Source organism: Sturnus vulgaris, chromosome 2 (assembly GCF_052056855.1).
Source record: "Sturnus vulgaris isolate bStuVul1 chromosome 2, bStuVul1.hap1, whole genome shotgun sequence".
Lineage (NCBI taxonomy): Eukaryota > Metazoa > Chordata > Aves > Passeriformes > Sturnidae > Sturnus > Sturnus vulgaris.
Genome location: NC_142244.1, coordinates 52,094,920 through 52,122,191, shown reverse-complemented (window position 1 = coordinate 52,122,191; position 27,272 = coordinate 52,094,920). Strand labels below are relative to the sequence as shown.

The following is a 27,272-nucleotide window of genomic DNA, read 5'->3' as shown; positions in this document are numbered from 1 at the left end:
CAACTCATGGCAAGTGTCTGTAGTTTCTGATTGTTCAGAAACTCAGGAATGAATACAGAAAATAAAGTTGGACAAGCACGTGCAACTGTAATTCTGTAGGTGTGGAGCCTGCTTCCTACTGCCCCCAAGTCAATACACAGAAAAGAGTTAATCTATTAATGCAATGAGTGTATCAAAAGCAGAGAAAATACAAAAGGATTGTTAAGTAGCAATTTAACATATTAATACAATAGCTTATATTCTCCAATATTAAATTTTAAACACTATTGTACACTTTATACTCCTAAGGTATTCTGTTTATCACTTTCCTTATACCTATATATACTCCCTTTTTCATAGTTAGAGTTTTAATATTTATATAGACATAAAAATAAAAGATACCACAGCTTATTCAATGGTATGTTATATGAATAAAGGAAACTAGACTTGTTAGCTCTTTCCCAGATCCTTTTGAATAATAACTAGCAATGCTAGAAAAAAACAAACTGCTGGTATTTTGATAACATCAAGGATACCACAAATATGTATTCACCCAAAGTGAATACACGTAGTATAACAGAATAGTTTTGGTTTTACCACAAGTAAAAGAATTAGAACATTTATGGAATATCTACCAGTAATTAACAAAGCGTAGTTTCCAGATCATTTTATATTTTGGTGTTTTGAAGTTTTACCACAAAAATTTATGTACTCTATTGATGTCAAAACATTTGCAGATTTTTACTGCAGTCATTCAAACTTTTAAATGACAAGGAAACTCATTCTACAAATTAACTGAATCTTGCAATAAAGCGTTTATGATTTTCTCATCCTTTTTTCCCTCCTAGTATGGCAGAAACGCTTCTGGAATGTCCTCAACGGAGTAGCAAATATCAAAATAAACAAAAAAAATCCTTTTTTAAAGAGTTCTCATGTTTCCAAAACAATAAAACTTTCACTTTCCCTTACTTCTGAGAAGAACCACGTCAAAACGCAAGTCCTAAAATGGGCACCACCAGAACATAAACAGCGTAAACGTTGTGGTTTACTACCCTTCCCTTCGGATCAGACCAAATACAAAGAAAGTTCCTGGGAGATAACAGTCACCATTATCAAGCAAGACTTTATTGCTGACAATCACAGACTACTTAGAGCTGAAGAATACACTAAGCACCCTTCCTTCAGACTCAATGGACAGAGCAATCAATCCCCCTCACGTAGCACAACAGCTTGAATTAATGGAATCCCAGGCAGGCTCAGGTGCCAAGACTCGAGCAGATATCTACACCTTTGTGCCCAGGGCTCCCCAGAGCAGCGGCTGTGCAAGGTGTGCACTACACTCTGCAGGTGTATGGGGGTGAGACATCAGGAGCCAGCAGGACACACGGGTCCCAGTTTCTCGGTCTGCTCACCACTGGCACTGCTAGCTGCTTCAGGCAAGAACTGATCCTCCCCCTGTGGAGTGAGTTTGCAGCACATCAGCTTCTGGAATCAGGTTATGTGGGCCTGTAAGAGTATGGATGCCAGACCAAGAGAGAGGGGAAGGAAGGATAGGCTCTCCTTGTTCAGTGAATTTGTTTGCCTAAGTGGTACTGGGAAACACGAAGGAGCCCTCTTTCCAAGACTGGTATCTTGCTACAAATCTCCAAGTCTGATAGCATGGTGTGCTCAGGGTATTCAGCCTTAAACAGGTCTGTGTTTGACTGCAGATAAGGGAACCCTACAAAACAGCTGTTATCACCCTTATGCACAATAAAATCTTACTAGAAGTCAAACAAGTGCATCACAGACTTGGACATAACAGAGACTTTCAGCTGACAAAGTGTCTGTGGCCTTCCCTTTTCTCTTGCTCATCAACACAGGACTTCATGAATATTCTCTCTAAAAAGGCTGAGTTTTATTGCCTTGTTCATTTTCTGAAGGTCTAAACATTCTTCATTAATTTCTTTTCCTGACATGGTAGAAACATATCTTCAAGAGAAGAACAGAGCATGGCTGACCACACGGCAGCTAGCAACCCCTCCATTTCAGCTGGCCACTGGGAAGTCTCTGACGCCTGATGCTCTTCTGAGCACAGAACTTGTTTTGATGCCAGCCCTGTGTTCAGCTCGGTAGGCGACCAGCAAGCTGTGGAGGAGCCAGAGATCCTATTGGGAATGCTGTGGGATGTGGGCTGATGTGAGTGTCTGTGTGGTCCCAGGCCTGGGCTGTCTCTGATGTTGCCACCACTTGCAAACAAGAAGTAGCTTTTTACAACTGCTCCAGGGACTGGGCACACAGGGGCACAGAGAGGGAGAACCCTGTGCTGTAGGACCGAGCAATGGGCTCTGTACAGCACAAAGGGGAAGAGGATGATGACATGAGGATTTTGATATGGATGTTGGCTTCTGTGGAAGAAGGCAAGGAAGTGTGGCCATGGGAAAGAGACCTGAAGTCCTGATACTAGAAAAGTCCTTATTCTGAGTTTGCATTAAACCCATGCCCGCAGAAAACCCCCTTGCTATTGAAAGGTAGATAAACAAGAATTGCAATCCTTAAAATCAGGCCCTGCAGGTAGCTCTGTTCTATGAGAAGTGCCAAATATAATATTCCCTATGCAAAATATGCAATTTCATTTCATTACACAGAAAGAAACCTTAAAACCTATCTCGAGTGAGACAAAGAAATGCAGCTTCTACAAGCCCACACAGGAGATGACTTGTGAGAGCATGAGTGAGCCATCTACCTATGCCATTTAGATTCTTCTACAGAATCCTTTCCTCCAATAAACTTAATTGCTGATCAGATCTAGGAACTGCAAAAGGCAGAATTTATTATAAACTTTTCTGCAGTTCATAATGACGGTACTCTAGTTTCTTGTAGCTAGATTTCAAAATTTCTGTTCAGATTTTTTTTAAACTATGAATTTGAAAAATACATTTGGAAATTAAATTCAGAATAAATCTATCTTATTCGTTAAAAAAATAAATCTAAGGAAAGCTTAGGCTTCAAATTGTTAACATTTGTATTCATGTATTATGCCTTGAATAAATTACAATTATGTTTATTTACAAAAATGAATTTTGCAATATTTCCTCAACAAATCTGAGGAAAAGACTTAATTGTCCTAGTTTTGGTAAGCCCTATTTTATTCTTGTCAGCTTGTTGACCTCAGGGGTCCAAGTGAGCACCACTCACCTTGTGCAGGCATAGCCACTTTAGCAGTACTTTCAAGACGAAGTAATGTAAATGATTAATGCAGTTGTTGACTAATGCAGCACTGATCAAAAGCACTCAGTATTTAAGAAAATATAAGAACACACATGAGACGGGTAAAAAAAGCCCCTCTTCTTATTTTCCAACCAGAGAATCCCAGTTCTGACTCCATCTCCAACACAATACAGGAATATTTTCCAGACAGCATGATGTGCACAGTATCTTATGGATACATGCAGAGCAGAAGTCTGTCTTGGGAACTGCATAAAGGAGTTTTTTGAGATCTCTCAGTTTGATGGGATGATTCGAAGGCCGGACTGTGACTTGGCTTTTTTATCTGGCAGGAAGAAGAGCGCAGGCTCCCTGAGAACACCACATGGACTGTATCGCACTGTATCATCCTGACTGCAATAGTTCACGTGAACCGACCCACTGCCCATAAATCACCTGCCTCCTTTGCTGGATGATGAACATGCAAATGCAAGCAGCATGCTAGGGGAACTCCTCAGCAAGTGCTGTGTGACACTGAGCTGAAATCCTGCCTGGCGTGTCAAGAACGCTAGTTTGTTCAACTCCTTAGATAGCAAAATCAGGGAAAAACGTCATTCCAAGTATAGTAACTGAGTATACTTCATGGTATGGGCAACAGACATGGATGGCAATCTGCTAGAAAATGCTGATGTTCTGTGTAAGCCAAAACACAAATCAATGGAAAAACCCGGTTTTGGTGGGACTAAAAAGCCTGGGAAGGATAAATGCTCTTTAAACTGACGCTTTAAAGTGCCAGTTTGCAGAAACATCCATGGACAGCACCTCTACATTGTTAACACTGCAGCAAAATATACACTGCAGGAACCAAAGTTATTTCTCTTTTAAAACTGTATTTTAGACCTCTTGCTGCTATGTAAATGCCCCAGCATAATTTATGGCTTACTTCTGGTCTCGGGTGTGCAGCCACAGCACCAAATCTCTGAAAAACATGCTCCTGTGCATGCATGTGCAGGCTTCCCAGCAGTTTCTCAAGCAAGGGAAGTGTTTTCCTCTGCTCCACCCATCACATAGCAGAGCTGAAGAAAGCCCTAGGTTTTTTTTTTAACTCCCTACTGCCTTCTTATCAAATCATTTGTTTTTCAGCTAGAAAGGATACATTCAGATTTATGAACATACCCTTCCAGTATGAAAGCAAAAAAAATCCCCAATAGCCAACAAGTTTAAGGCAACCTGGGTTCATTTACTCTATTTCCTCTTACTGTTTCTTCAGATATAGTAGAAGGGGTGTTTATCTACTAAAAGAATGTCAGAAATATCAATTATTCATATAGTTTCCATTTCCCTAAACTAGAACTTAAGGACTTCTACTTTCAGATTAGAAATATCTTTCCTATATTGAACTACTTTCAATACACTTCAAGAGAAAGGAAGAAGAAAAAAACAACACTTTATATTTAATTCTATAATGTAGTTGGGTTTATATTCTCAAGTGCTGGTTTTACTTCAAGATATAGTAGGCTATTATAAAATTAATGCCAGAACTGATTTGATTTCTGCACCATAAACAGACTTGTTTTTCTTCTGTCATAAGCTGTGCCTAGCTTGTTATAAAATATGTGCTGTCACAATGTTACTTATGTTCTCAGCATTTGATTAATATTAGTCCAAGAAGGTAACTGAGTCATAAAATTCTCTCCTAGTCCTTGTGGGATCACTTATTTGAATGAATATTCATTAAATATTTTTTGTAGGAGGGCAGATAAGCAGTGCTATTTAGGTAATACTATTATTCCCTGGTGACTTCACACTTGTGGTAGAAAAACAGATTCAAACAAGCACTACAGTGTTACTGAGGTTACAAATGACCTGGAAAAATACAGTTTCTATGGATATCATTTAATGAATACAAGTCTTGCATGTCACACATCTAATAGTGTTTTGTTTATTTCTTTGCAGGTATAGGGTACTCCTCTTGTATTGAGCAGATCTTGCAATTCTTTTATGCCACAGAATTTTTAAAAACTAGTCTTTTATGCAGACATTATTAAATTATAGATAGTAGGATGATCAGAACCTTATTTCACACAAAGCCAAGTTGGATTTTTCCAGACACATTGTGTTCTATCTTTTAAAAACTGTTAAATATGGAAATTTAGCATTGTTAATAAAAGCTTTTATAGAGAAGGAATATACTGTTCATGTACTTTAACTTAAAAAGCAAATTTCTGCCAGTGTTATCTCATCACTTTACCTAATCTGAACATATTTGCAAGCACTAAATTTTATTCAGACATCTTCATTACATAATATTGCAAAAACATCTATAGAGTAATTGATTTTAAAAGCAATGGAAATCAGGAAGAGCAGTACTGAAAAGACTAAGGCAGACTAAAATGTTATTTGTTTACATTCTGGAAAACTCAGCCTGGATCAGATAAACAGATGGATTCTTTCTGGCTAGAAATATTGCATAAGATTCTGAAATTAAGCATAGAGGGTGGGAAGTGCAGCTATAAGCAATTGATGTTTTGCTTCCCATCACATCAGAATGACTTTCAGACCTGAAGTAGAATAATTATATTTTGTCCTCGGTGCACAATTAATAAAAAACAACTTCTGAGCAATGCCACACCCTTGTGATTAAACATAATTTTAAAAAAAATTATATAAAGTCTGAACAAATCAAACAAACATGTAGGCAGGAAATGCTGCTGTTTGCAATGTACTGTTAGATCCAGAAAGCAACCTAACTTCAGAATTCAATCAAGCAAAATCTAGTATAATCTCATTACAGCCTTTGCAGTTAATGAGACCTATTTAAATCTCTGGCATTTTGATTTTTAGAGCTGACAAAAGCAAAAATTACTTGGTTTATATAACACAAACATACAGAAAGGTAAGATTCTATCCTTGAGGTTATCCTAGCTATTTACCAAGCAATGCGTAATATGAAAAGATTACTCTTCTGCTACTCACTATTGCTCCAGGATTTCAGTAAATATTTGATACTGATTTCAAAGAAGCCTGAATCTTGCTGGCTAGCCATGTCTGCTGCATACAAAGAGGCTTCTATAATTCTGAGCAGCTGAAGTGGCAGGTACTATGTATGTAGATGTGACTGTCACCAGTCAGTGATGTAAACGAGGGGTCAGAGGAGGAAATGAAGTCTCCGCAGATCCACTTCTTCCGTTCATGGTAGGTAAGCTCATCAAAAAAAAAAATAAAAAAAAGCTCAACAACAACAACAAAAACACACCATGAGATTTTTGTCCTTTGCTCTTCCTTCGGGGCTTGTTCTTAATTCTATCTGAAGAGTATTTTATCCCCTCGCCCCCTCAGTACTCAGTGTTTTCATTTATTCCATTCCGCAACCGGGCAAATTTCTTCTGCTCGGTTAAGGCATATGCAGCAGCGCAGCACTTGTTCCATAGGCACAGTGAGAGCGTGTTCCCGAAGGGTGTCTGAGCGCAGTCTGCCTGTCTGGAGCTGTTTTTCCCAGCAGAAGCTGTCAGCCCGAGCGGATGCGCCTCCTCTCGCCAGCCCAGCATCAACTTGAAGCCCCACCGAAACCGTCTCCTCCGCAGCTGCAGGAATCGCACACGCACTGCTCGGCTTTAGGGGGAGAAAAAGCACCCTGTGATGAACATCCTCTGCCTGCTCTGGTCAGCTGCTCTCCTTCCGCCCGCTCCCAAGAAGAGCAGCACGCTGAACTACACACAACTGCATCATGCTGCGGTAAAGCAGAGCTGCGCCCATGTATCCGATTGCAGGGACGCTGGGAAGGGAAAGAGGCTCTCCCTCAGCCCAGTTGCACAAGAGAAGCACTTCCAGAGCGCTAAACCCACGGCATTCACACTGGCTGCTTCTGCTTTTCTTTCACTGATACAGAAAAATGTGTTGTCGTTTTTTTCCTGACACTTTTTCCGCTCCCCCCCCCGCCCTTAACAAAGATGAGAGACAGCAAGCTGGATTCACAACGGCAAAGAAGCCAGAGAGCTCACTGCTTTGTAGTCACCCCTGAAAGGGCCACAGAAAACTCAGTTTGATATCATTTTTACCTGCAATAATGGTTTCTAAAAAGGAACTGAATTCACATAAGAAAAATGAGGCAGAAGCAATTCACTGCTCGTTAATCTCTCTGTATTTTCTACAAAATACTTAATTGCTAGGTACAATTTCCATATTCCTAAGGTTTTATTTCATATAATCACACTACATCGCTATGCATATTTTAATGGTAATGAAGAAAAAGAAGAATCCGTTTCCAAAATACTTTTTGTTTCACATATTCTTGGTATCATCCTTCCAGATATTATTTCCTGGGAATAACAGTACTTTTTTTTTTTCTCACATAGTGAAATAAATTTCCTGCAGCATTTCATAATTACAGTATCTGAGACAAAATAGAGCTTGTCTGTTGCTGATTCTTCTAAAAACGTTGCCAGCAATTATATTCGCACATTACTTTTAGTTTCAGTATGCAGAATATTTGATGTTTGGATTGGAAACTGAGGAAACCAAGGGTCACTGAGACCAAGCTCCTGAAAATATGCTAAATGTCTTCTGCAAACATACTTCATCTAGAGATAAGGTTTTGTGTCCTCACTAATGACAGGCTGTTGTTTAAACTCACTTTGTAAACCTTTCAGTTCCTAAATGAACTTCACTCAGAAGCTATTTACACCCTTTCATGGACAAGAACAACCAGAAATGTTCAGAGTATCTCAGGTTTGATCTCACCAGCCATGTCAATGAGAGCTGATCAGCTCTTCCTCTCTATGCTGTTAATTACCATCCCATTGCTGCCACTCTGCATCCCCAATTTATACTGAGACCCTGCTGTTCCATTTGTACCTCCTTCCCTACCCCTCCACTGACAAAGCCTCCTCTTTGTGCCATCCTGTTTTAGCCAGCACAATCCAGCATTTCAACAATTAAAGCTAAATTTAACACCAAATCAGGGAAGTTCCAAGATCTAGGACTGATGACTTCCCACCATCCCGCTAACTGATTTTTCATCAGACACACTACAAAGTAGGTTTGGAAGTCCTTATTCACCCTCACAAATACTGCATTAATTCCTATGTTCAAGGATTTAAGTAATAATTTCCCCTGCGGTGCTATATCACATGCTTTTCTGGAGATGACTGATATATTAATTTTATTGCAACTCTCTTGTTGAAAATAAAAGCAGAAGGTTAATTTTCAAGTAGCTGTATTTCCTAAATCTGTATTAGATTTTATTCAATTTTAAATTAAATTCACACCTTTAAATATATAATCTCCCACCAAATTTTGTTTCAATCTTGAGTATCAAGAAACCTCTCTGTTGATGCAGATCGTTTTCCTCCCAATAAACCTGTGGTATATACTTACAGGGTAGAATCTCTCTTTTGATATGCTCAACAAAAATAATATTACCCAAGCTGCATATGCCTGCTCTTCCTTGAGTGAATGAATGGGAAGTTAAGTGGTTTTTGTAATGTGAATTTGAAGATGTCTGAGGTTTTTTTTACACCTCACAATTGATTTTTTGTTCTGTTTATATTACTCCTCCTACCTCTATTCTTCTACAAGGCAAAATGAAATCTAAAGGCAAAAGCATTCACATAGTTAGTGGGCAAATCTCATTCTTACTCCATCCCTCAACCTCACTGGATACTGGACTCTTTAAAACCAGTTAAATTGTTCTTGTTTTGAAGTTGTAAAGGAGTAAGGATGCTTAATCATTTGCTTTTTATTCCTTCACATAGTCTTACTCAGCTCATCTTTTGTACTGCTGCTGTCAGGAGAATTCCAGCTGACATGGGTGACCTGTTAGCTCCATGGGATGCTCCTGAGGGTCCCACGTGTCCCTCACAGGCAGAATGAAAAGTTCAAGGTTTTGTTGGTTGGTTGGTTTTGGTGCTTTCAACTAAAATAAATTTCAGACATCCCACACAGGCAGTTTTCTAAAGTGTCACTATCCAGCTCCTTTTTAGTTCTCAAGTTTGTATTTTCAAATCTGCAGATCTATCCTTGCTTATTTTGAGTCAGCTTGGATGAACAGGATCCAGTAATGTTCCTACCACTTAGTCTTCACCAGTTATCAAGTCTAACCAGTCTAACAATCTTTTCTTGACTTTGTGATCATTTGGTGAAGAAATAAATGGGCTATTGCATCCAAGGACACCTGGATTTGACTACCATAGGTAGAGTCTGTGTCTGACATGTTAAAGTATCACCTAATGCCTAGTTGCACTTCCTTATGGAATAACATTGAAAAGGCTACAGCTACGCTCAGCTGTCTGTCTAGGAGAGGCAGATCTCCAGCACCTTTTTTACAGACTTTCTCCAAAGTGATATGGACCCAAACTAATCCAATTTCATGTACAGTAGATCTTTTTAAAGCATTGCATCACAGCATTAATGCAGAATCTCACTGCTCTCACCATTTAGTATTCTTTCTGAAGAACATGTCTGCCTATTGAGTGCTTCCACTGACAGTATGAAGCTGTACTAAAATATTGAAAAGCTTAATGGATATATTAAGACAAAGTATATTAAGAAAAAATGCCACCACTCTACGAGTCTATATTTTTGGCATCATATGAATGAGTTCATACAGAATGGTACTTGTTAAGATTAATTCAGGTTTGATACCCCTCCATTACTGGTTCTGCTTTCAAAAGTATCACCCATAACATAAATGCTTCAGAATTTAACTTTTGTTCTAACAGCTTCTTTAAAATTAAAAGTATAATCAATTAAAATCTTATTAATTTCTATCATTAGTCATAAAATATATTTTTTTAAATTAAATGCTAAGTTGAATTTAAATATTTGCAAGTCAAAATTTGCATGTAAGACATCTTCCATATATAATGACTACTCATATTTTGGAAACACTCCTAAAACAGGAATAACACACTGAAATGGCAGAAACATCAGCACTCTAATTTAGTGTTCAGAACTTGGTTTTGGTAGGCTCACAAGACTAAGCAATTTTGAAGTTACACTTTCATTTTTGTTGACTTTGCGATATTTACAACTTAGTTACATATTCTAGGCTGTGAAAGATAGGCTTGAGCATATGAAATCTGTCAGTGAAAGTTAATTGTTTGATGAGGGTTATTACAGAATTACATATTCATAAGTACAGTGGGCTCCTTCTTTATGATATTGCTACATGGGAATTGACAGTAAGTCACCTTTTTTTTTCACCATATGAAACCATAGATTCAAAATGTAAGGATTTTCACTTGTATGCCATGATGACCCTGCTGATTACCATAAGCATTGTTTGAACTATAAACATTTGTGTGTAACTCACACTCCACATTTGTGACACACTGAGCACCTTCTGTTCTCACTGTTTTCTGAGATCAGAGGTAACAAATATCCAGGAACCTTGATTACCTGGCTAATACCCTTCTCAGTCTGAACAGAGTCTGGAGCTGTGGAGTTTACATGCCCCAACTTTGGGAAAAAGAAGCTGGGAGACACTGTTCATCAGCATGGTCAGAATTGTTCTTGTGAGCAGAATGCTGCATGAACAGCTATTGCCACTGCAAAACATCTGAAAAACAGACTTGCAAACTTTCACAGACTTTCACTCAGTAAAGGAACAGGAATAACAAAACCACATACTGCTGGAGGTATTCACAATATCTATCTTGAGGCATCCAGCTCAGATGCCTACACTGGGAGGTGAGTGCCTTCAGCATGACACAATAGTTCCAAAGAGTTCCAGTAAAGAGCACAATTATTTGTTCAAAGCAGCCTGTTTCTCCTCGCTGTATACACATGATACTTAGGGTAACTACTTTTGTATACTGGATTTTTAGATTCTTAATATTTAGTAGCATAGGTACCAATTTTGTTTACAGTTTTAGTGACTGCTGTTTATTACAGTCATTCAGGCAGTTTAGCCCTCTATGTTTTCAGCAATGCTTGCAGGAATCCTTAAAAAAGCACATGGAGATTTGAATATAGCACAGTCTTGCACAATCTTCTAGGGCTCATTTTAGCTAGGAATGAAAGGGCCTATGTGGATTTTGCAATCTTAACTCTTCAGAATCTGAGGCTAAATGTGAAGAGTAGCCGAAAGTCTCTAAGGGATGACAACAATAACAAAGCAAATATAGATGCAAATTTTATCTTCCAAGCAGTGATGTGGACACATCTCAAAGCCAAAAGTACCTCTGCTGAACTACTGAAGGTTTTAACGTGCTTTATTATGATTATGATTATTATTTTCTATGGCTTCGTATAGCTTTTCCTCCTTATTTTGAGTCAAATACTATGTCCTTTTAGCCAGATATTACTATATGTTGAATTACATCTGTGTCTCTGATTTCCATGGAATCAGATTGGATTCACAGTGGTACAGTTTATATAAAAGTTTGGCTATCTGGAGATTTTAATCTCAGGAATAAGTAAGGGCTGCTTATTAGCATCTTTATGGTTTTGATACAGTCTAGTCCTCTTGGGCAAAATAAAGCAACCCTACAAAGGATGATCCCCATATTTATTTGATTCCAGTGCAGAACACACCTAACAGAGGAAAACAAAAAGGATATCGTCATGTTCTGGGCTAGGCTGCATTGCATTTGTGGTTTCACATTCCCTTCTCTGGGAACCTCTTTCTGCTCTGCTCTTGAAAGACTGTGTTAGCTCTCAGATGGATGCTGGTCATAGTTCAATGGTATTCCAGTACCTAAATATAGGTGTCTAGCACAATTACAGATACCCTAAGGTATGGGAGCTATTCACAGAGACTTGTAGATATGACATAACACATACACATAACACATACATTAGATCCACAGCTTAACTAATGTCCTCTGCTGAATCTAAGATCAAAATTGTAGTATCGAAATCAACCAACTTTTATCTACTATGATGTCCCATGTATTAACAAGGTAAAATAAACATCTTGCTGTGATTCAAATTAAAAGTACAGAGTGACAGAAAGCACTCCAGAAATTAAGATTTCATCAAATAAATCTCATTTAATATGATAATGGCTAAATAAAGTAATAGAAACCCTTCTTAGTTTATCTATCATTAGTTTTGCTGCACCATTTTGTTTTGCCTCCTATTTGTAAGTGACTGTTCAGCTATTGCCACCTAGTGATGGGAAGCAAAACAGGCAGAAATGAGAGAACGGTAAATAATGCATAAGGAATGCATGTTTACATCATAAATTGTGTCAAAATGGAAGACAGCAGCATTGAAATGAAGCACATGTTTGTATTTCCGAAGCAAGGGCATCAGGCAATTTGGGTACAGTTATATAAAATATTTAGATAGAAACCTGTAGAATGGTATTTAATAGAATAAAATAACATATTTTCAGAGATACATTATAGATTCACACATTACCCAGCTCTCATCCTCAGGTTGTTTAGTGAATTCATTAGAGTAATTAAATAGGTTGTAAGGAGTTTGTGCTTAATCTATAACTAACAAATTATAACTACGCATTTTGCAGAGGATTAATTGGTTAATGTTAGAATTATACCTTCAACATTCAAGGTACTATTATTCTTCCCTTGAATTTTCTTTGGAGCTGTCAAAGTGGCATGTCCTCTTAGGAGTCTGTCATTTACCTCTTTCTCCCTAGCTGAACAGCGCCTGGAAGCATCGGCCAGCCAGAAACAAATTTTGTTTGCCCAAATTTACCATACACATGCTAAAAATATACCATCCTGAAAGCCATTAGGAAATCTGCACCACTACTACCGGGGCACGGACTCAGGCAACACTGATGCAATAAATACTGCTGTGCATGTCAAAATGCAGCCTGTGTCCCACAAGCACAGACCACAGGCATCAGTAGGCACAAAGAATAACTTAAGCAGTGTTTTCTTCCTGCTCTTCATCTGAAGTTTCCAGGAACCACCCCTAAACAAGCTGTTTTCCATTACTGAAATCCTATGAACTTCTTCCCTTCTCAGCTTTGTAACAAACGCTTACCTGTGTTTTAGAGACAAGGTTATTTGTCGTACTCTCCAAACATCCTAGTATCAGGTGTCAGAACTTCCTCACAGCAGGAAGTTTCCAGATCATCACTGAAGGTGACTCTGATTCTGGGTGCTTGTTTCAGAGATGAGATGGAGTAACTGAACCCCACCCACACATTCAAAGTGTAATTTGTATTTCTTAATTTACTTGTATTTACTTGTATGACTTGTATTTATTTGATTGGTACCAGGTCTAGGACAGAGGGAACCCAGACTCTGGCTGTCCCTCTTTTTCTCAAGTTATTACACATATTTCCTCGTTACACAATGCAGAGACTGAACACCCAAATACTGCAAAATTTAGGGCCATAATAAGTCGTAAACTCCCTTTTCCACTTCCCTTCTGTCATGCAGTTGTATGTCTTCTACTTTCCAGGAAACTCTGTGGGAGGGCAGAGAGGTGAAAGCCAGGAAGAGGAAGGGCTGGAGCATGCCCATTGCTTGATGTTCACAGAGTCATGGAATGGTTTGGGTTGGATGGGACCTTTGAAGATTGACTATTCCAAACCCCTGCCATGGGCAGGGACACCTTCAATTATATGGCATTGTTCTAAGCAACCTGTTTGTTCCTACAGGGTCTCTGGGGATGGCTCACAAGTTACTGCAGCTGAGATCATAGGAGTTCTCAGTTTTGTTTCTCCTCATTCTTATGCTCAGACACACCCTGAGATTCCAAGCACAGTTTTCCTGGCCTTGTTCTGCCAGGGCCATGGAGCTGGGGAAAATTCCCCTTTCCTCCCCAGGCATGGAACCTGCCTTGGGAAAGGAAAAGCTCCCACCTTTTCAGAGAGGCGCCCAAGATGTGACTGAAAGCACAGGAGTGGGGGGTATACCCACTGGAATGGTGTGCTGATGCCAAAATGATGAAGGCACCCCTGACCCAAACTATATCACATACCTTAGTTTTGTCTCCCTTGTTGACTAACATGCTAAAAATATCCATTTCCCACAAGACACATCCCTGTAACATGTTGCACGTGTATAATGTTTTTATTGATTATCTAATTGGAAGGTGGAATTTTCAGTAGTTCCAGTTTGTTCTGTAATACTAATCCATCAGACAGATCTTACCTCAATGCACTTCCTGAGTGTGATTTTTAACACAAATGTTTTCTTGAATCCCAAATACAATTACAGACATATTTTCTTTCTCTTAATTCTGCCAGAGCTGTTCCAAAAGTTTTCCCTGACTTTAAATAAGATGGTCCAGTGACAGGCTACTTGCTTACTTGTTCTTTTTTTAAACTTTCTTTTCCATTCTCTCATTCTGTCTTTAATTATTAAGACTTCTTCCTTTCTGGCTGACCTATTTGATACTCACACCTCAATGTTTACATTATTCTGCAGAAAGGTATCCTGCTTATGTACCTTTGCTCCGCTAGAAACATCAACCATAGAAGAGAAGTCAATTTTTTACTTCTCTCATAAAATGAGAACAAAAACGTTGGAAGGATTTCAACCAGCTTCCATCTACTATAGATCAAGATGAGATGGACATGGGATCAGATTGTGCTACATCTGCTGCCTCTTACACCTTCCTATCAGGTATCAGGCTCTGCCTGCCATCAGAGAGGGTCAGAGCAGCCAGGCTTTGGGTCTGAGCTGGCACAGTGCCCCTGCAATGCAAACACCTCCAGTCTCCTCAGGCTGGCCTTATGCATACAGTGTCCACTCGGAATGATTCCAAAAAATGCTACCTCTCACAACAGCTGCATCAGAATTATGTGGCTGAAAACAGGGAAACTGTTTCAGCACTTTGCAGCAGATTTAGCTGGCCATGGGTTACCTACCAGATTTTCAAATTATGAATTATCAATTTGTTTGTATCACTGCCATCAATTTTCCTTCCTTGACGTGTACATCCTTGGCATGCACCACCACAAACAAGACTGTACATCCTTCTGGACTCAGGCCCCTGCTGTGAGGGAAGTGCCTGGAATAGCTGGGGCCTGGCTCATTACAGTATAACAACTTTTTCTCATTTTACTCAGAGGTACTAATAGAAAGTTCAGGTTCAGAGAGCTCAGATCAGTGCTACCTCCAGTTAGACCTGGGACCTAATGACTAAGCTAGATAACATCAACAATTTTTAAAGTTTATTGTTTCAAGGTGGGAAGAACTAACACTTCAAAAATCAGGATTACCCCAGAAGTCATGCCAAGTGGTAGACCAAAAAATAATTTTTTCTTTCCATGACTGTAGGTTATAAACAGAACATGCACATACACTTCTTAATTCACTTGATACCTTTAATATCTAGGCTGTCACCATCCCCTTCATCCCTTTGAAAATATTTCTGGATATCCAAAGTAAACATAAATAGCTATCAGCAAAAATGTTCATGATTCAAGCCACTGGCTACTTTATACCAACTTTACATAAACAACTTCAGTGCTGTGAGGTACTGTCAGGAAAAATCAGGCCAAATGATTTTATAGTGAAATTTCTGTTTCTTATTACATGCATACCTTTCACTTGCAACTTCTGTCTCAGTGCTCTCCTCTTACTATTCAAAATGATTTTCTCTATTCTTTCAAGAATTGATGCCAGTAAACTATCTCAGTCCTAAACAGTTGAAGGGAATACATCTTGTTTTATGTAGTTTTGAATTCACTTTTCATATAACTCTCCTAGACAAGCACTGGTGAGACACAGCATCTGGAATTTACTATGTAACACCCTTACCTTGCACAACAGTGTGTTTAGATGCTGGCAAGATAGGAGACAATAATTTGGATTAAAAAATTCTCACCGATCTTACATAAGAATGCTTGTTCTGACTTGCTAAATATTTTTTATAATTTTTTTAAGTACTAGGAAGCAAGATTCTTATTTTTTTTTTTAATTAGAACATCATCTGTAAGTATGCATTATTTCATCTTTTGGAGTAATCTGTGCCAGGAGAGATGTCAATTTGAGAGGTAGAATCTTTCCTGCTTTTCCCCAGCCCCAAACATAAGTACTTTTTAAATGATGAGCACCTGTTCAAGGGCTCTCCCTTGCTGTGGTGAAGGTTTTGCAACATCAACGCTTTGATCTAGACACAGGCAATAGAAGAGCTCCAGCATCCTCCAACTTGCTGCTTCTCTACAGAAGCACAAGTATCCTCACTGAGGCCAAGTTAAATATATGTGCAGCCTTTGAAACTGGGCCTTTTCTATCCTTCAGAGTCCATCTCTTCCCACTAAACCAAAAAATGTCTTGGGTCTCTCAGAGACATGAGGTCTAATACAGCTGCCTGCTTATGTTGCAAAAAGGTAAATGATCTTCCTGTTTAAGAGGGTTATGTTATTCAAGGTTTCTTGCATGCTACATTTGAATGGAAACTGCCATTTAGCAAAAAAAATGTACAAAACAAAATATACAATCTGCTTTTTATTAACTAAAAGAAAATAGAAAGTACTTTAGGCTCAGTACACAAGGAGGAAAGCAGAAAAAGATGCCACATTTTAAATTGAACGGTTTCCTAGAAAAGGCAGTAGTAATTATAGTTGCTTTAAATACATTTAAAATGATTAATGATTTTGAGTCACCACAGCATAGATTTTCAAAGGCATTTAGCTTCTGAAACATCTAACAATTGCTTTGTATATTATTAAGTCTCTAATCTGGATAAGTATCAAACTCCCCATGTACTTGTTTGTCCACTGCATCATTAAAGGCTTTGAAAATCTAAACTCACTTTTAAAAAACCTATTAAAATTAGCAGATCTTATTCTCTCCAATTTTGATTTTTTTTTTTTGCCAGATCAGAAGACTAAAACAGTTCTTTCTTTTTCATCTCTGGTTTGGTATCTCAGCTGTGAAGTGAGATCTAAAATATAGGACATATAACTGAAAACAATCCACTGAGACAGAATACTTTTATTTGAAAAGGGTGCTTAGATCTGGAAAATATCCAGTTAACTTTTATAGCAACCTAATTCAAAAGGGAATGGTGACCACAAAAAAAATAACTGGGATTCACTGGCATTAGCTGCAGGCAGTGCTGGGTGTGGAACCCGAGCTGATGCTCAGTTGGGTACCCGTGCTCAGTGACACCGTATCCTCCCGACTCACACGGGGCTCCAACGCACAAACCTTGCCTGAACTCTTCCACAGGTCATCACCAGCTACTGACTAATTCAGTGAACTAAAAACGTAGCATCAGCACAAGCAGAACCCTTTACAAAATGGAAACTTCTCCAAGAACAGAAGGATACTTCCCCCCCATCTGATAATATGACAGATTTCACCCAGAGTGTGTTTTCTTGTTTGATCAAGCTAACCTGAGATTGTGCTACTGCTGAAAGAGCTGTGAAATTCTTCCATCCCCTCCCTTTCCCTCAAAATTTCCATCAGGTCTCCTTGTGCCAGCACTAGTTAGAAGCAGAAGTTTGATTTGAGCAGCGAGTGTGCCTTGGGGCTACATTACCTTCAGTTGCCCCCACAGGTCAACACAATGGAGGCTGATGGGTGTTCAGGTGAGGGAAAGAAGCAAAGGAAAACGATGCTTTTAAATTAAAAAAAAACAAAAAAAAACCCCACCAATAAACAGCCCAAGCTGTTAAAAAAAAAAAAGCTGTTTAAAAAAAAATTAGAGACATGCTTTTCATAGGTATTATGTGGTTAAATAGCTTTCCCAGCTGCTCATATGCATTTACAAACACCTGTAAGAGGCACTTTTAGCTATAAGAGGCACTGCTTTTTATAGTAAAAACATTCTTCCAAGCCACTTTTCTGGCTCAGCCCTTATTAAACTTTGACTGTCAGGAACAGATACATTTTAGCTCTAATTGCAAGAAGCATGGTCAGAAAATGAGCTTGAAGATTTAAAAAGCCAGAATGAACAGTGATAATCAATCTTTATAGGATGATAACTCTGTTAAAGCTACTGCATCTGTTCCTTCTAGATGTCTACTGTGAGAAAGGAGCTAATGCTCATGGAGGTTCCTTCCACTATTCCTTCTGCAAGTATCAGGAGTGGAGGAAAGCAAGGGAGCTTAGAAAAGAAAGGTATCTGCAACTCCTGCAACAATGGGCCTCGCTTATAGGGAACATACAATGAAGTAGGCCTACAGGATTGCTTGACAGTTTTACCATTTATCTTCCACGAAAAGAAAAAAAAAGCAGATTCTATTTTCTGGAAATATTTAATGAGAAAAGTTGTCAATGAACAGACAAAGGAGGAAATGCCTAAACAATTATAATAATCTTGGAAAGTAGGGTAAGAGAACAGGTAAGATTTTCAGTAACACAGAGTGAAACTAAGTACTTGTAGAAGTAGTAGAGGAAATATTGAACAAAACTGTGCTAAATTTGTATTAACTTGACTTTTCTTTTCATTGAGCTTCATGAGATTCCTGTTAAACAGTACTGGCTCCAGTACCAGCCCCTGCTGTTAGTGACTGACCTGGCAGCTCAGCCTTCCACTGACCCCACTGTCCATTCATCAGGTTCATATTTCATCATTGTGCCTATGATGATGTTCATGGAGCTACTGCTGAAAGCCTGTCTGAAGTTGAAAGAGTGTCCTTTGATCTTCCATCATGCACCAAGCTGTCTATCTATTGTTTTAGAAGGCTATCGAGCTCATAAAGCGTCATTTCCCCTTTACACCAACATGCTGACTGCTGCTGGTCATCTACTTTTCTTATGCTTGGAAATGGATTATAGGATTATTTGCCCCATCACTTTCCCAGGGATTATGGTGAGGATTAGCAGCCAGCAGCTCCTGGATCCTCTTTCTTGCCCTTCCTGGAGAAAGGAGTCACATTTGGACTCGTTCAGTCCTCAGGAACCTCCCCCAGAAGCCGTGAGCTTTCAACAACTCTCAGGACTGGTCAGACCATGGTACCAGCCAGCTCCCTCAGCACTGGGGTTGCATCCTCTCACCTCCCATGCATGTCCAGCTTGTTTCAAATGTTCCCTAACCTGTTATTCCTGTACCAAGGGCAAAGCCTTAGTTCAGGCCTTCCCACTGGTCTCTGCCCCCTGGGATTCCTGAAGATCTCCTGCAGGTAAACACTGAGGCAAAGGCAGCATTGACTACCTGGGCGTTTTCCATCTCCATCACCATCATTGTCCTTGCTGATGAGGGAAGTTTACACAGTCACTGAGACCTCTTTTAGGATGGGCTTTCAAGTGGGAAGAATAAAAAATGTAACAACAGCTTATGCAGATGCATTCTTAACCCTGAAACCAGATAAAGGACAAACCGTGACACTACTCTTAAGTAAGAGTGCAACAACATTTAGTATGACAAATCTAAACTTAAATTACATTATTACAAGCTTCTGAAGGGAGAACTGCTGATTATCTAGTTCCAGAACAGATTTAAAATTGGACTTGTACACATATGTTTTGTTTATCCTCAATTCACTGGGCAGAAAATTACATTTCAGACCCTGAAATTCCATCTTGTGAGCTTAATTTAGTCTCTGGTATTCTGCTTTTCTTGTCATCCTTCTTTCACCCTGGCATCTTTGTGTAATAGTAAAACGCCTCCTGCAGATTAGACTTTCTGCTTTGGAACAGAGCCTCAGCAACTAGGTAGAAATTTAATACGTGAATGATTCTCTGTAGGGGAATCAGTAACTGTCCATGATAAATCTAAACAAGTCTGATCAGAAGTACTTTATTGTGACTCACTGAACCAACTGGTACTGAGTTTTAATGACTTCTGTGGTAATTAAAGTTATGTCTTGCTGGACAGACTGGTGATTCAGCTGTGTGGGCCCATGAATGCCATGCCTACATTAACCCTGGGGCTGTTCCCCTGCCATGAGGCAGGTGCCATGGAGCAGCCTACGAGTGTACAGCAAAACATTATCTAAATTCTGGTGGCAAATCCAGTTCTCTCTCGATTCCTCAGCTCTTGCCAACTTCTGAACTGCTAGGAGAGTTATCCAGGCAAAATGCAGAAGAAACGGAGCAACTTTGCTACAGAGAGATTTCTTTGACTTGCATAAGAAGAACAGGAGAGGACAGGCCAGCTAGAGACTGCCTGCTTCAAAGATCCTAAATGAAGTAGGAAATACAGGACAAATGAGATTACAGTCAGAAAGATGGCACTTGTGAACTGTCCCTCTCCTTACCAAAACATAAATTTAGGACTAGGCTTAAAAATTATTGTGCCAGCCTTATATTGTTTGCAGCATAAATTACTCCAGAAAAGGTTTACTCTGATAGCAGATAATCCATAACAAATTGAGCATACAGATAACCGTATAGATTATCTCTAACACATTCTGCAACTAAAGCATGTTGCCATTACAGCCAACATGAAACAGTTAACTCCAAAGACACAGACCAAAACCCCACAGAAAGTCACATCAATACCCTCAGGCATTTCTAAACCAACTAACTAAATAAAAAGCCCACCACACAACAGGCTCCTTCTAAGAGGAGCCACGGGATTGTGTCACAGACAATATACATTGCATAACTACAGGCTTTTTTTTTCCTTGAAACAGAAAGGTTTCACAAAGTCTGTCAGCACAAATGAAATCTTCAAATCCTTAGACATTTAAGATTTCAGGTATATTACTGTGTAATACAATGGGATTCATTCTCTTGAACACTGGGGTCTTTGCTTTCAAGAAGAGTCTTAACATCTATAAGAACTGATGGTGACAATTTAAATCTAGGAGACAACTAAACTGTGTTTAAAACAAACAAACAATAAATCAAAATGCAAAAATCCAAGCCATAATAGCAGAAGAAGCCTTCCTTATCTTAACCTCCCTACCTTCTCTCTCATTTCCATGTTCAAGTTACTCTCCAATGGACATAGAGGACCTCATTTAAGTCCTAAATATAACTAAAGATGAGGCAGCATTTTCATCACTTGCTTACAAGATCATTTGGAAATCATTTGCCCACTCCATAAAATGCCAGTGAACCCAAGAGGAAAACGAGTCTGACAACATACATCTATTACATCAGACTTCATGAGAAATCCAGAGCTTTTCTCTGAATCATCAACCCATCCTTCCTAAAGAAAATGTCACTTTAATAGAATTATGCTCAAACTAAAATGCTGAAGAGTGTATTAAGTAATATATATAAAAATAAGTATGAGACCACAAAAAGGCAGAGAGCCAGATCAAAGCAAGATAATATCAGTAATGTAATTCCTGTTAATGAAGCAGTGGCCACTCACCCAAATCAATGGGTGGACACACAATCAGCAATGCACCAATGGCATATCTTAGCAGGAGGCTTAATAAAAATCATTATGGCAGAACTAATGCCAGCTTACAGTACGAGCAGCAAATAACAAAAAATGCTACCCCTCCCTCCTCCTGCATTTTCAGCCAACAGAAGGTCTTGGTAACAGTGGGTAATTAGTGGAAACCAAGCCAATGTTTTCAAGCAAGGCAGGGAGGAGGAGAAAAACTTTGGGACAAGTCAGACTAACTTTCCCTTCCTTCTACCACATGATACTTGTAAAATGCAGCACCAACACAGGCCAATCTCCCAAATGTCAGTAAGGCTACCATAAGTGAACAGCAATTATCATATGCAGATCACAAGCATACATTATTGCCATGCTGTACAATTTATTCACAGAGGAGGTAGGATATTCAAATCTTCACCAAATTAAAATACTGAACACAGATCATTATTACTCATTTGAATCAAGACACATACTGTACCCATGACTTTAAGCATCCTTATTAAAAGTAATTAGCTTTTGGCAAGTCTTTCCCAATTAACACAGCCAGTCAAAAGTAAAAAGTAAGTTATACATACTGGCTGTCTTAGCTGCATGACTCATGGGAAATTTAATAATTTATTCATGTCACTGTTGAACAACTTGAATTTTTCATATAAAAAACCCTTTCTTTCCTTCATTATTTTTCTTTATTATAATTTACATGCAAATATGGCATCAAATCAACTTACTTATTTTAGAAAGTGACTTTGCTAGACTGTATGCTGGTTTGAACTCCAGAAATGCTTTGAGAGAGTACCTCAAGACTTCTAACTGCGACAATATTTTCACTGGAAAAAGAACAAAAAAAAAAAAAGGCAGTGAATTTTTTTAAAAATACTAGCTATTCAGTTGTAAAACCACAGACTAGCAACCTGGATTCTTACTTTGAATAATTCTGAAGTATTGTTAACCAGTGAGCATTGTTACATTAACTCACAGCAGAAACACACTGCTTTTACCAAAGTAGCAATCGTGTTATCCCACAGAATACACAGGACTTATTTTGGCTGGGAAGACAACACCTGAGGCACAGGCATACAGCCATGAAATGAAGGTGTGCCAGGTCCTGGGAGAGGCAGAAAATCCCAAACATTTTTCTCACCTTCCATTCTTCAAAACTGACATCAGTGAGCAAGCATCATTAAACAATAATAAGGACTACCTATATAAGCAAGGGATGATGGAGAAGGAAAAAAAGCCTACAAGATACTAATAATTAATTACTAATAACTAATCCACTATAAGTGGATTTTTAATGGTACTAAGTTAAACAAACATCGCTAGCTCACAATACAAATGGCTTCCAAGAAGAATTTGACCATTATAATCTTTTTTAGCACTTTGACCTTTGCGATTTCTGTCTTATTTTATTTTCTATAGAAAATTAACATTCCCAGCCAAAATCTCGTGTCTTTTCCATGCACGAAGAGAAAACTCAAACAACATCAGCAACATTCTTTCAAAAAGAAATAGGAGTAAAAACCCACCCTTCACTTCCCTAGATTAAAATAAAAAAATACAGACTAATTTTCTTCAGGCTATTGTGCTTTTGAACATAAGTCAGCATGCAGGTTTAATAATGCTTAGCTCATCCATTTTAATTTTATGCTACTTCAGCTAGTTCAATTTACTAGGTAGCTCTGTCAAGACATGGTCTCCTAAGGTCCCTTCATTGCCCACTCTGTCTTTACACAATTATTTCTTCTCTCCTTAACAGGTGAGGGGTTTATCTCCAGATTAAGACAAGACATTGTTCATTCTTGCGTGGTCCTGCCAGGGTGAGGTTCAGTCATTGCCATGACAGTATGCTGAACTGAGAGCATATCAGCAGATCTGAACAAAATCCACTAATTAAGGTGATGAACCTCTCTACTGGCAATAAATAATGTTGACTATGCTCCCTTGTGCCTGTGTATTTTTTTTAAAGCATAACCGTGTAACAGTAAAAATCAAAATTTATGTATAAGTATCAGTTGATATTCACCAAGTCCTAAAGTATACAGCAGCTGAAAACATTTCAAATTTCAAGAAAAAATTAAGTGTTTTATAAAAGAAGAGAAAGGTGTCTCTGTGCAGTGTATCCCTTTGGCAATGCCATGGTTTCTCAGCACACAGTTTCTGTCTTCCCTTTGCCATACATGGATGAACATAATAACCCAATGATACCATTGTTTGGATAGTCCTGCCTAGGCATACATGAATGACTAACTTCATGATGGCAGGACAGACAGACAACTCACTTTTCTCAGGTTTCAGCTTTCATTTTTAAAGAGTGAGGTTCTAGCTATCACAGTTGAGAAAAAAATTGTAAAAGAAGTCCCCTCCCTGAGTTTGCACCAAGACTGCAACAAGAGTCCCAATGGATGGACTGATGTATTTCCTTGCAGCTCGATGCCTTGGTGTTCACTATTCACTATTAGTAAAGCTCTGTAAGATGGAATAAAAGAGAAGAAAACAGCAAGTCCATGACTTCAGCCTAAATTGCAACAATGTCCCAAATGCAAGACCGGCTAACAGTGTTATTTAAGACTTAGCAGACATACAGGGATTAGAAGAATGTGGAAGAGTCAATATGATATAGATTTAAAATACTTCTTTTAATAGGTGACTAGGCTGAACAAGGAAGTAGGAATTACCAGAGTCTTCAAATTCTTCATTCATCTGAAAGACTGCAAAGCAAGTCTGTCTATTTATATTTACATTTAATATCTATCTGTTCAAGGTTGGACAGGTCCTTGAGCAACCTGATAATAGTGGAATGTGTCACAGTAGGGTGGCTGTACTACATGGATTTTAGAAGCCCCTTCCAACCCAGACCATTCTCTGACTCTATGATACAGCTCTTTTTCCACTCTAACCTACATTTACTTCGTGAAAGACAATGGTCTAGAGGACTTCAAGCGTACTTTGTTAACCTGTTTTCAAAAGCAAATCAAGTAAAGCTTCTCCCATGTATACTGCTGACCTACCCACTGAAAGGCTACACCCATCTTTCCATCATGCTCCATCACTTGCTTATAGGAATCAATTTGCATTACCTTTGAGTTAAGTGCCCTTGAGTGTACAGTAACACATCTGCAGTGGATTTCATAAGCATAATGGCAGTGTTCCAGACATGTCTGACACAGCACAAAGGATGGAGTACTACTGCTAATGTGGTCATTTGGGAGGGTGGAAAAAAAAATAGAGAGAAAGAACTGCATTAAAAAAATAAATCACAGAATAAAGGTGAAATCCGGGTAAGCACAACAGAACGTGGGTTTCGAAGACCCAAGACAAGACCAAAAATATATTTAATATGTTTGTTTTCTAACAAAAATGGCAATGCACAGGAAAAAAACCCACAAACACAGAGTAATTAAGAAGCAGAAAAGGTAAGTGAAACATAAAAAGTGGCAACTGAGATAAAGATAAGATGCAAAGTCAGGTAAGATACAGAGGGTCTATCCTGTCCAAAGTAATATGATTTGAGAGGCACCAACAGACCACATCACCTTAGGAAGGGCCAGTTCAGGCACTGGGAAGCCCAGGAGCCTTGGGGATGTCTGAGTCATCCGACTCGAGATCTGCTAAGGCTTTTCTGCATTTTTTTTAAGCTAGAGAAGTAGAATAGGAAGGAGGAAAAAAGCTTTATTTCCTGAGGTATTGAAATATTTCAACTACCTTAAAGGTTCAATAGAGGATTAAATCCCACGCAAAAAATGCTGTGTTGTTTTTTAACATTGTACTTCCATTCTATTGTCAGTGTTTTAGCTCTTGAAAAGATACCCGTGTAAACTTAGCTGTCCCTAATATAAAATTAATATTTAAATAATTTGATATACTTCACAACTCTTCTAAGATCTGTATGATTGTACTAACTCTCCCAGAAATGTGAAAATCTTGATTTTCATCTAGAAAGAGAGATACTTTAATTTAAAGAAGTTTTGTTTCTATAAAGATTTAATTTCCTCTGATCACCTCACAGAAACACATTTTCAGTGTCAGCAGGGATGAGCTGGTATTGATTTTTTCCCCAGAAGCTTTTAAGTCCTCCTCGTAAAGATGACCTGAATGTTTTCCAACAAATCCTTTGTCCTCGTAATAATCTGTTGCCTATTTTTAAGCCACATTTAAAATTATTTAAAAGCACAATACAACAAAATATTCCAGACTTGCCATTAGCTTGACTGAAATCCACTCACACTTTGTTCCTACTTCTTAACAACTAGAGAGTTAAACTAAATTATTAACTCCTGACATTACAGGCTCCAGTTCAAACTAGGAATTTAAAGCATGCATTTGATTATTTAGTGATGTTAATTTCTGGCTACAGACACAAAAAAATCTGCTAGACTGGAGAACTCCCCAAACCACTCTCATCCAGAAAAGCACTGAGATACAGCATTAGAGCAGCAAGATTCTTACACTGCTACTGTTGTTTGTATTACTTGTAAGTGAGGCTAAGCAAAATGCAGTTTGAAGCCCTGGAGAAACAACTGGCATTCTTTAAATGCTAAGTATTAAAAAAACAAACAACCCTCAAGCAAGCAAAATGAAATCATAAGCATGAAGTCTCTTTTTGGTTCCATCATTTTAACTCTAATGACTGACATAATTTAACATAAATGGCACCTGATTAAATCTATCCATGAAATCTGTCTTAGGTTTTAAAACAGACTAAGTTCTGACAGTAATCCACTGCTGAATCATTCTGTTACCAAAAAGGTTAAAAGATACTGCACTAACATACTATTCAAATAGCATTTCCTACCTGAAAATATAGAAGGTCTTTTCTTTGTGCGCCTTGGGTGTACAGGGTCTATATTCCTAATGTTTTTTTGCAACTTTCCTTTAAAATCATTTTCTAGCAGGATGTCTGGCGGCAGGCTTCTCCGTCGTGTTGATTTATAACGAGTCTGATGGGGATTAAGTTTACTCTTAGTCCTGGAGTACAAGCTGCTGTCATCCAGTGCCATGACGGAGCCCCAGGCGTTAAAGCCACCCCAGCACAAAGCCAGCCCCAAGAGCCAGAAGTGTCAGGACCAGTGGTTACAGACAGAGCAATCTCAGATGTTCTCATGCTCAACTCACTCGTTGGGGAAGTTGAGCAGGTTGAGAGGCGTGTGCTGGGACAGGTGTAGAGTTACTGCATCGCCCCTCCTTGCATCAGGGAACCAGCGCAGGGAGGAGGCAGGCTGAAATAATGCACTTGAAAGTTTTGAGGTAATTAGGAAGTTCAGCAAACCTGAGCTCAGCAGCACAATCTCTGCAAAGTGGAAGATACAATTTAATATCAAGCACTGTCTAGGGCTAGCTTGGTTTCTATTATACCCATGGCATTTCTCAGATAAGTTCATTAATAGTTCATTAACTTGGCAAGTTGAACAGGTGCTGCTTAACCTTACAAAAAGAAAACAATGTGAGAGAAAAACAAACAAACCAAAACCCAACCCACGAACAAAAGTAACACACACAAAACAAACAAACATTGAGAGACCAACAACCAACCAAACAACCAAACTCCAGATGCAAGCCAAGGGAGCTGCCTGGGGAAAGGCACTACCCAAACAATATATTTGGGTTTTTAGTCCTGTCGTTTCACAAACTTATACTTTAAAGATTGATAAACAGTCCAAATCACAAAGGGTTTTATGGCCACAACTATCAGTCTGGGGTTTTTTCCTCAAGGAGCAATAATGTTATTTCCTACTGAAGAAATCAAAGATGTGATAGTGTGACTAATTTCTCTCTCTGTGTAACTGCCGACTAGTAAAAATAAGACATTTAAATACATGTATGACAAAGATGGTCTGTAAATTCTCCATTTAAATAAAACTCTGGATACTTTCCTTGTTTTGTTTAAGTTATCCCAATGAAATCTTTTGAGCCCCCCAAGGATGTGATCTTCCTTTCTCAAA

At 38.6% G+C, this 27,272-nt stretch overlaps 1 protein-coding gene across 6 annotated transcripts in view; it reads right to left on the bottom strand.

Annotated features, from left to right (window-relative positions):
* FRY (FRY microtubule binding protein) overlaps nt 1-27,272 on the bottom strand; it is a 219,990-nt gene that overhangs the window by 150,706 nt on the left and 42,012 nt on the right. Inside the window, exon 3 of one of the 6 annotated variants that reach the window (XM_088159551.1) lies at nt 22,062-22,160. The exons of 1 other annotated variant lie outside the window; for it this stretch is intronic. Coding sequence is in view for 3 of the 5 variants with exons in the window: in XM_088159549.1 (XP_088015675.1) it covers nt 6,142-6,211 (70 nt within the window). In the remaining 2 variants the exon portion in view is untranslated. Of the gene's footprint in view, nt 1-6,141; nt 6,942-22,061; nt 22,161-27,272 lie in introns of those variants that run through there. 4 more of the 6 variants (XM_088159549.1, XM_088159553.1, XM_014889774.2 and 1 more) reach the window with 4 other exon arrangements.